We start from the raw sequence: 10833 nt of genomic DNA on the forward strand, positions 1-10833 counted from the left end.
CGTGCATCTCTCCAAACCATTCAATATGACTAGTCATACGATTAGATACACTTGAATCAACATACCATATATCATCATGTGTCCCCTTTCCTGTAACAGCATTCATCATATGCTACATAATAAACATACACTCATTTTTATCTTCATTTTGTCTTGAAGGCGAGGCATAGTTTCCTTGTTGCAATTTACCACTACGAATGCCATCCTTCTTAGCATAAAAATGGATTGCAATATGACTTGTTTTGCCACAATAATGACAAAAATTTCCAGAATTGCTAGAACCTCTATGTCATCATTCACCTCTTCCTCTAGAGCTCCCCCTACCTCTAAAGTTTCCATGGCCTCTTGAAACTTGCATTTCACCGAATTGTTAATTTAACCTATTTTGTTGATTATTACCAATACGTCCCATACCACGGCCTCTTGAAGAGAATTTATCATGTCCCCTTTCTGAACTTGAGTAAAAATCTTGGAGCTGCTTATCACTTCTTTAAAATAATTCACCTTGCATCTTAATCTCTTTAGTGATCATGAGAGAACCAAACTAGTCAAAATCTAAAAATGGCTTTTATACATATACAAAAGTGACAAATAATTTTTAGGCCTTCTCATTATTAAGGCCACACAAAGTAGATGAAATCAAATCATCATCATCATAAGGCATTGCATTAATCGCTACAAAAGTGAAACGTACTCATTGACATACATTTTTCCTTTCTTCAAAGTATTCAACTCTTACTTGAGCTGAATCTTCCATACCTTTGTATTTACTGAAAACGTGTTCTCAAAAATTACCCAAGCTGCATGTAAAGTTTCTACATTTCTGATATGCCCCAGCATAGTATAATCAATGACTGCAGATAGCCAATATATCACCTTTTTGTCCTTTGTATTCTGTTCTTTCTATGCCTTTAATTCATCTCTAATCTCGTAGGGTTACTCAGCTCTAGCTCATTTTCTTCACCTGAAACGAACTCGTAAAGGAATTTTCCAATAAGAAAGTTCGTCACACGAAACTCCCATGATGGATAATTGTTATTGTCTAGCTTCTCAATGATGGGGTTTTTACTATTCTTTGCCATTATCACAAAATTGATATAAATTAACAAGTCTTATGTAACCTTTCACAACAAGTGTACATAAATACACCAAGCAACTTACAAATTTGATATATGTAACAAGTACACCCACTTTGATTGACATAACCGAAATCACAATATACCTTGAAACTGTTATCCGTAACCTTGTATGTCTAACACAAGGCTTAAAATGGCCTCAATTGGCCAAAAAAGCAACGGGGAAAGCCCTAAAGGGCACATTTACAAAATATATATTACTTGTATACCAAATCTCACAGCAATCTGAGATTTTCACTTTGCCCTACTTTTGGTGCCTCCACAAGCACTATCCCTAAGAGAAAGAGTGAAAAAATGAAAGAGCTTCTTATTGATTGCTTGCTTGCTCGAATCCTTGCTTCTTCTCCTTCACTTCAGCCTTCAAAACCAACCTCTCTCAATGGTTAACATTCAAGGAAACCCCAAAGTCCCCCAAAATAATTTTATCAAATTCATGAAAGGACATGAAGTAAGATACTATGTATGAAGCATGAAAGTAGCAACTACAGAATCAAAAGAGGGAATGGTTAAGGTCTTGAAGAAATTGAACTTTGTTAAAAGAGGGTGAGAAATTGAAACTTCTATGCATGCCAAAGGATCTTACTAGGAGGAAGAGGCTGAGCATCCCAAACATATACATGTGATAGATGGTCTTATTTAGAGAAAGAGGCATAGTTGATGGCTTTCCTAAAGAAATTCTCACAAATGTTTACCTAGAATTATTCATAATTGAATGGAATACCACCTAATGTCATAGCTCATACTATTCACATGGCTCTAGATGCAAAGCTAGTATGATAGAGTGCTTACCCACAAAGCATGTGGAAACCCTAAGGGATGAGCTAGAAAAGCTCTTAAAAGCATGTTCAACTCTAAGATAGAGCACAAAAAGTAGATCTCACCTATAGTTGTGGTATTCAAACCAAGGGAAAATTTGAGTGTGCATAAACTACAAGAAAAATAATGTAGCAATTAAAAGAGAAAATTGTTGTCTCCCATATAGACTACACATGCTAGAGTATATAGCAAGTAAAGAGGCTTATAGCTTTTTTAATGGATTCATAGGCTAAAACAAAGTCCAAATCCATATAGATGATTGACATAAAAGAAGCTTCCCAACTTGATGTGAAGCTTTCCCAAAAATAATAATGCTATTTGATTTTGCCAATGCATCAACCACTTCCAATGTCTATGATGTTATGAGTATCATTATAAGATGTTATGAGAGGTTTTAAAAGTGGGTTTTGAGAAAATATGTATGATTGCTAATCATAAGGAATATTGATAATATCTTAAAAACATGTTTCAATTGTGTAGGATGTACCAATTGTTATTGAACCCTTCAACATGAAAATTTTGGGTCGAGCATGTTTATAAAGATGGCTGCATTTTGGGGTATGTGGTGAGAGGTGTAAAATAATGGCATAACTACTAAAATCACTTACATTAGCATAGATATTGACTTGCCACCCCTTTTCAAGACAAGAGTCAATGATTTATAAGACGTATACGAGGTACTTAAGTATGGTCTGTGTGATGTGTCTAATCAACAAACTTCTTATAGTATGGAACACACACAAAAGTGTCATATAAAACATGGTGCTTTGTACCTTCATGAAACCATGACATAAGAGATTGAATGTATGATCTTGTTTCTTCAACATGACAAGACTAAACAAAAATAGAGTGATGTTGTAAGTAACAATAAAAGTACATCAATGTTCCATACCATTTACAAATTTCAAGAGTCCAAACATGTAGGAAAAGAGAGCTAGGCAAGTTACAAGTACAAAGAAGAGAGCTAGGTAAGGACTTGCCACTTAGTCACATTGACTCGTAGTCTATGGAGTAGTTAGTAACAAAAGATTTTTGAAGGCATAGGTTCTATCATTATGCAAGCCCTTAAACCCATTACTAAGATAAGACTCATGATCACTAGATGAGTTCTCATGAGATTGAACCAAAATCATCATCACTAATGAGATTGCCATAATTATCATACTCAAGCTCTTGAAAGTATTATCCTTATGAGTGTGGGTAGCTACTTTGTAGACAAGCTACTTGTTGAAAGAGATTATCAATACAAAAGAGTGGGCTTTACGCCCACAAGAGGGCAAGGCTCATGCGGCCACCTTTACTAGTTCTATTATGTGAGCTCTATATTCATAAGTTGTGGAGCATGCAAAAGGAACCCTCACCTCAAGCATTCAATGTGTGCACACTATTTCACATACAACTACTTTCTCTTTGTGTGTGGTATTGACTTTGCTTAAAGAATACTTCAATAAACTCCAAATACAAAATTCATTGAATAAATTAGAAATTTATCTTCTTCGCTACTTGACAAGGTTATGTTAGTAGCAGTCAGTAGCATTATTACTTTCTCATGAAGTAGGAAAGTTGTGTTGAGTCGATCGTATTGGACAAGACTTGAAAATATTGAAAATTATTCCACTAAGGATTCCACCCCATATTGAAGATTATTCCATTATGGATTCCACCCCAACAAATGCGATATAATAATTAAGGGAAGGTTTCCTTTTAAGTAGAAAACTACCTGCAAACCCCCATTTTTTAAGGAAATAGTTTCGACCAAGGAATGATTCCAAAATGCTGTAAGGGCTTTAAGGGCATAACCCACAATCCAAGTTTTGAACTCTAGTGGGCTCGCACTTGGAAGTTTTGGAAACTAATTAATCCAAGGTACTAAATAATGGTTCAAAGCCAAAGTTCAGAAACCAAGGTCCAGGTATGGAGAATGAAGAGCATTTCCTTGGATGGGAGGCTTGTTGTCCATTTTTGCCTCAAGTCTTTCGAGCTGGAAGGACTTTAAGAAGGCTCGGCCGTCTTCAAGCTGATTATCGTTAGACAGGTTTTATACAGATTTGTGCTCAAGTTGGTCGAAGCTTAACTGGGTTGGGTATATACTCTTAAGGCTCTCTAACCTCTTATGAGTGGTGGTTGAGAAGATGGGAAGAATTGTGGCAAATGCCTTTCCCCCATATCCTCTGCACATGAGGCCAGGCAGTTTAATCTGCATAGTGGAAAGAAGGGTGCATATGAAACAAGCATAGCATCGTCTCTGGAATACAGGAGTGAAAAAGCATCCTCCATGTCCTAGTTAAACTGGAAACAGTGAAACACAGGGATTTCCCCATGACTATCCGGCCTCCCATGGTTGAACTGCACGCTGCCTCTCCCACATAGAAAAAGGTCTAACCCTTTTGAGCTCCTGACACTTCATGTGCGAACCGAACCCCCTTTGGAGATGGCTAACACAGGACACAATTTTCCAAAATGGATCTTGGAAGGAGAGGGGAGAATGTGGATCAAATAAGTTTTGTTAAAAAGGAGGGAAACTCTCCTTTATTGTGAAGTCTATAAAATCCACCACGCTGTCTCAAGACTGAGGGAAGGCATAATAAGTCCTCACGGACTGTGTCCCAAGAGGAGAGATTTTCACTTATTAAAGGGCAGGCATATCTTCAAAGTGTGTGACTATTAGAGAAACAAGAACCCCTAAACCAAGATGACATGGAAGAGAAGAATAAGAAGAGTCTGGGCAGGGTAGTACTCCTTCCTTTTGAGGAGGATAAATCACATCCTATGGAGAACCCTTATGAACAAGTTCCATATGAGAAAGATTTGCTGCTCCAAATGTGTGCTTTGTAAAAGGCACGGCACAATAACACATTACAGTGCTTACTCTGGGAACATTAAGCCTCTATCATTACATCTTTCAACAGATAGGCTTATAAAGCAAGAGCCTTCGGTGGCATATAAAGGCTTAATGAAAAACTTCAGCCTTTGAAGCTACACATGGGACTGCTTAATGAAAAACTTCAGCCTTTGAAGCTACACATGGGACTTCTTAGGAGGTATAACTGACTTATCAATTATGAAAATTGGAAAATTATGCAAAATTGTGTTCCATTAACTACTCTACCCCTGCATAGGTAATAAAATATTCAGGTTTTTTTGTTTACTTTGTAGAGATGTCACATGTATACCCACATTTAAAAGAGTAGATTTATTGTTATAGAAACCCCAATATCTCACACACAATCTGTGCACATGCACGTTTGAGACACTACACACGTGCTTTCCTATGTATTGATTTACATGCGAAGATGTGCTGCCAAATTACAATATTTCTCCTTTAGCAGACCTAATCCTCCTCTAAACGTGTCAATAAGACCTACATGGCTTAATATTGGATAGCAATGAAGCACACTAAGAACATCAATATTCGCTCTCAAGCTAAACGACCAAGGCTGGCCATGTTGGTGTTCTTGCTTGTAAGGGAGGTTGCTGATTGGCACAAAGGTAACCACTCGGGTGGGTTCTCCAAGCCTTGACGTTTCTTATGAGAGATTTTCAAGGCTGCTGATTGGCACAAAAAAGGTAACTACTCGGATGGGTTCTAAAGCCCTTTGGAGTTCATGGCATAGCTTTATTGGCTTTGCTCAATTCAAGAAGCTATCTTTCAAATGTGCGATAAGAAGTTTAAACTACTTTCCTTGTGACTATGAAGAGACTGAAAACCAGTAGACTCCTGTTCACCAGTGATATATTAAGTGAGAAAGGGCAATATCATATTTGATAGAATTACCGATACATACACAGATACAAGCTTCCCACACTTAACCCAAAAGAATCAATCTTTGCACCTTTGCCTCTGCCCAGGTTCTCTTATTCTGATTTCAGTCCAGACATTCATCTGTCTATTCTTGAGAGCAGAGCTGTTTGATTTTATTGACACCTCACAACAACTTGAGCTTCCACAATCTTGGCCAGCATTGTTTCAGAGGCCCTCTTCACAGGTATGGACTACAAAAATGGGTCTATATGTTGGCATGCGTCTTCTCTGTTGGCACGTTCAAGAAGTCATGGCATGTTTGTGTAAGAGCTGAGTCCATATGTGTACTCTTACTTCCTGTCTGCCTGGTGACTCCATCCATCATCATCATAAGTCAAGAAGTGCACATTGCGGCAGCAGACACGTGCCAATTGCACACTAAGAATATGCCAGCAACCTACATCACTTCTCTTGTTGCCTGGCCATCTTCCTTTGCTTCTGCAAACAAATTATCACAATCAGATAAACAACAACAGTCCAAAACTCAGTCCCCTTTGAACAAGTATCATCTTTCTTCCACTTCACTCTTATCACAGTGCTCACCCATTCTTCCAACACATTTATGTCATTGATATTATTCACAGCATCTGGCTTCTCCTCTTCCAATTTCTTCCGTGCATCTTGAGCAGCAGCCTCCTCTGCAATGAGCGCTTTCAGCTTGTTCAGTTGCTGCATTGAATCAAATCACATGGTTAAGGACTTCATGCATACCAAGCACCAACACAATCTAAATCATGAAAACATTGATTTGCATGCACAATTCAAAGTTGGCCACCCATATTTGTTCCTGCATGGATCAAAGTATACACTAATGGAACTAAAATGGTAGCTGCAAGGACTTACAGGCGAAGGTCTTCTGGAGTCTAGCAACACAACTTGTAAAATCTGTTCCACAGTGACAAGGCCTTTGTGCTCCTCAAACTGCTTAGCAAGAATCTCGGACTAATTATGACATGGCCTACATGGATGGAGAAATACAACCAAATAACCCCTACTTGGTAAGACCCTTTGAATCAACCATCCAAGAAAAACTTACCAGTTCAGGGGTGAACTCCATCCCATTCTGCATTTTCAAACTCACAATCTTGAACTTGTCCTTCGTCCTCCTTTCAACAGGCTGATTGCCTTCTTGATCTATGGATTTGGGAAGCTCAATGAATTTGACCACTATGTACCCATAACACAAAGGCAAACATACCTGTAGAGATCAGTAAGACTCCAGATGCAACACCAATAAAAACAGAAAACAAATTGCTTTTGCCCACTATTTACTCACACATATCAATACTATACAGCAGTGCTGCAACCAGTTGCTTTCAGTGCATTTTCCTTACACTGTCTAAATAGAAGCTAAGAAAGCAAATGATTTTCTGAGCTCGATTGCTATGCTAGAACAGCATACATTACAGAAGTTTAATCTACACTGAGAAATACCAAACTGACCTCCCCATACTGCTGAGTGCTTCTGTGAAAACCTAAAACACGTCTGAGAGCACAACATGTGCTCTGGAGCTATATCCAAAACAATGTAAAACGGAATCCATTGCAGTCAGCTCCGGTTATCCATTTAGGAGAATCCGACCCTGAGGAAGGTGGTTAATGAGTGAGAAAAAGCCATCTGCAGTCCGTTCTAGAATCGATGCTGGTTTACTGAATGGAAAAAGGCCATACAACGTAACTGCTGAGGCAATCTGGTCTCATAGCTTGGGAGCTTATAGGGCAGTGCAATAAGAGGACCAGCACTACAACTATACATGGCAAGTAACTGTGCAATGTTCACTTGCACGCAGCTTGACTCACATTCTTCAAAATAAACTCCTAGATTCTCACCAGAGCGAGAACTGAAATGATATGTAAAGCTTTACGCTGCATCTATACTGTCACTTAAATGCATAGAGGTCCAAGCAAAAGGGGAGCCCAAAGTCAACATTTTGGGAGGAGCAGAGAGAGGGATTGAGGAGCTTACCAATAGCCACGATGGATTCCCCCGGCCGAAGGACGCCATTGGGAGGGCGCATGAAGCAACTCTTGGGTGCAGTTGTTTGAAACTGCAAGGACCAGAAATGGTGATCAGAAGCCAGAAACCAGAGGATGACAAGACGTCGACGACAATGATGATGATGATGATGATGATGATGACCACAACAATTACTAATTATGACAATAATGATGAGATGACAAGGACGATAACAATGACAGCGTCGAGTACAAAAATGTGGGGAGAAAACAGGTATGGAAGTGGAATGCCACTTACTTTGAATGCAACACAAGCTTTGCTGGTATTCCTAATCCTTACTGCACTGGTAGACTGTTTGCCCGGCTCATCTGTGATTGAAACGAGACATAGTTAAATCACCCAATCAATGAGGTATAGTTAAAATAGATGGAGTCCAATAAACCGCTCAGCTGATCGATAAAACTAATCCAAATCACCCAATCAATGAGACACTTAAAATACGAGGAGTTTGGACAACCAATCAGCTGCGCAGTAAAACTAATCCAAATCACCCAATCAATCGGCTTACTTAGCGAATTAATCCAATTCACTCTATCAATAGACTAATCAATCAACTAACCAGACAGACAACTCAATCAAGTGATTAATCACAAAGACTAGTCCAAGTCGACTAATCAGGAATAAATAAATTAACCAAAACCGCTCAATCAAGACCGAGTACTCTTGGGGAAATGAATACACCACACTCACAAGGGAAGTAGAGCTTGCTATGAGGCTCAAAACGCAGCCTGCGCTTGGTGATTGAGAGGGCTTTGAGGATGCTCAGATTGGGAGCAGAGTTAGAGGAAGGGGAAGAAGATGATGAGCCAGAGCGAGACGTGGAGGAAGGATGACGATGATGATTATGAGACGAAGATGTGAAGGAGGCATTGAAGGAGGAGGTTTCATGGAGGGGACGCCTGTGTGATCTGGGAGGGGAGCGATGGTGCTGGATGGAGACCTGCTGCCACCATGGCCGCCTGCACAAGCTGCCGGGACCCCGGCTTTTCTTGTGGTGATGGTCCGGGGGTCCTTCTGCTGATGCTGCAGCAATGGCGGCCTCGTCGTCGTCTTCACCTAGATGGAATGGATGGCTTCTCGGAGGCTCGGCCTCGGCCGCCATAGCCATGGTTGCCAGAGAGAAAGAGAGAATGGAGGGGGGGGGGGGAAGGAAGGGGAGGAAGCGAAGGGGGACGGGAGCTGATCATGCATAGGCCTATAAGAGAGAGAGAGAGAGAGAGAGAGAGAGAGAGAGAGAGGGAGAGGAACGAGAAAATCGGAATAAATTTCTTATTTCTAGGAGAGAGAGAATCGGGAGAGATTATTTCATTTCTAAAGAGGAATTCTAGGAGAGAGAAAATCAAGATAGAACTATATTTTCTACCAGTCTAAGGTAAAGAAAATTTCTTACAAATAAAAAAAGGAGAGGAGGAAAGAGAAATTTAATAAAGAAGCACAGAAGGAAATAGAAAACTTGTACGGTTCCTACTAATAAAGAGGAAGAGGGGGAAAGAGAGGAAAACGAGCGCAGAGAGTGGAAAGAGAAAAATCCTGATATAACGTTATATTCGCCTACTGAATCGTATGCGAGGAGGAGAGAGAAAAACTCATGATAGTCATACTACGGAGACATTTATTGACAGTGAAATGAAAAAAAGGAAAAATCGTGATAGGGTGATTATTTAAGGTATATGTTTTTATTTGGGCGAGAATCTATTTTGACAGGGAGTCATAGAGAGAGAGAGGATAGAGAAAAATTTAAATAAAGCCCAAAGGAAGGAAATAATTGTTTGTTCTGCAGAAAGGTGACACTGGAAGAGAATGTTGGAGACACTGTTAAATCTAAAAGGAAATAAAGCATTTCCTTCAATATTTTTAACCTGCGGGAAAATAATTTTGGCAATTTTTCACCGGCGCCAGTTATTTTTCCCACCGTATTATTCCTTCTTGACTTTCTTTTTTTTTGGCCAGAGAGGGAGGAAAGAGAAAATTTGGGTTTACGAAATGTAAAATTCAAAATCCTTTTTATTGGTGCCTTTAAAAGACTTGTGCGTTTGTGTGTTTTGGGCCCGCCAAAATCGTTTGCGGAGCCTCTCTTTCTTTTTTAAAAATTAGTTTTTCTTTTTTTAACGGCCGCATTCATTAAAAACGGCTGTGCGATTATATGTGTATGCGCAAGCCACACAACCAAATCCCCGCGAATCACGAAGGGAAGAAGCCTCCTTTGGCTCTAGGCTTAGGCAGGGCATTGTCACGTAGGGGGCCACACACATGAGGCCACCTCAAGTGAACTCAAGAGAGTCCGCACATCTCTGCCTGAGAGTTACAAACTTCTTGGAGTTCTCTAAGAGCCGGGACACGCGCAAGCCGATTGCCATGCGCAAGTAGCTGCAATAGCCTAACACTTATGCATGTCTTGGCAACATCGACTTCAACCCCCCTTGAAAAGGGAAGCTCAATCGAGTCCACCAAGTACCTCTTAAAAATACTAGTACTTCATTTTACTCCATCGACTTTGCATACATGGAAGTTTGATGGATGTCCAATTGTTTCTCTCACATTCAAGCTTGATCTCTTTCTCCTCTGCAGCACAATCCATCAGGCTTCGAGTCCACTATGAAGTGAACCTACATATGGCTGCTAATCTGAAGTTCTTTCACACCATCAATGCAAGTCATCAACTTGTGTGTGCCTCAATTCTGATGTTTTGGGACAAGATTAATGAGGTATTTCTTTTAAAGCGCAAGCATTATCAAATTAGTATTTTAGTTGAAGAAAAATGACATGTTATGATATTTGCACATTTTTACACTTTTAAGAAACAAGCATAAGCAAGCATATTGATTGCTATAAATCTATATGTGTTGCCTTTGATAAGCCACAAAAAACAAAGTCTTGGTTGTTTCTAATACCAATATGGTTCCCAAGTGGGATATAAATGTGGACTAATAAAGTTATCAAACCCTGCATTTACACAAAGAATAGTTTTAGCGCAATCCAAATTTAACGTTTTCAAAAAAAATATCAAATGAAAGCTCGTTGATTGGTGCCTCTTTCTATGTTGCAAAAAGAGCTTACCAATG

At 39.6% G+C, this 10833-nt stretch overlaps 1 protein-coding gene across 1 annotated transcript; it reads right to left on the minus strand.

The window, feature by feature from the left end:
• Nucleotides 1-5155: 5155 nt before the first annotated feature.
• Nucleotides 5156-8905, minus strand: LOC148034749 (vesicle-associated protein 4-1-like). Its single transcript, XM_087679717.1, has 7 exons — nucleotides 8462-8905; nucleotides 8009-8079; nucleotides 7721-7802; nucleotides 6791-6921; nucleotides 6598-6675; nucleotides 6298-6423; nucleotides 5156-6192 (listed from the first exon to the last, which is right to left on the minus strand). Exons 1-7 carry the CDS (start codon nucleotides 8877-8879, stop codon nucleotides 6157-6159), a joined length of 942 nt encoding a protein of 313 aa, XP_087535843.1. The 5' UTR covers nucleotides 8880-8905; the 3' UTR covers nucleotides 5156-6156.
• Nucleotides 8906-10833: the final 1928 nt, after the last annotated feature.

This window comes from Lygodium microphyllum, chromosome 6, assembly GCF_053477565.2.
Source record: "Lygodium microphyllum isolate KBCC chromosome 6, Lygodium_microphyllum_v1.1.10, whole genome shotgun sequence".
NCBI lineage: Eukaryota > Viridiplantae > Streptophyta > Polypodiopsida > Schizaeales > Lygodiaceae > Lygodium > Lygodium microphyllum.

Excerpts from the sequence above, each read along its gene's own strand:
- LOC148034749 (XM_087679717.1), bottom strand. The coding sequence starts at position 8,879 with ATGGCTATGGCGGCCGAGGCCGAGCCTCCGAGAAGCCATCCATTCCAT. Across the intron at positions 8,080-8,461 it reads TAGCAAGCTCTACTTCCCTT|ATGAGCCGGGCAAACAGTCT; the intron begins GTGAGTGTGGTG and ends TTTCAATCACAG. Across the intron at positions 7,803-8,008 it reads AAGCTTGTGTTGCATTCAAA|TTTCAAACAACTGCACCCAA; the intron begins GTAAGTGGCATT and ends TGGTCCTTGCAG.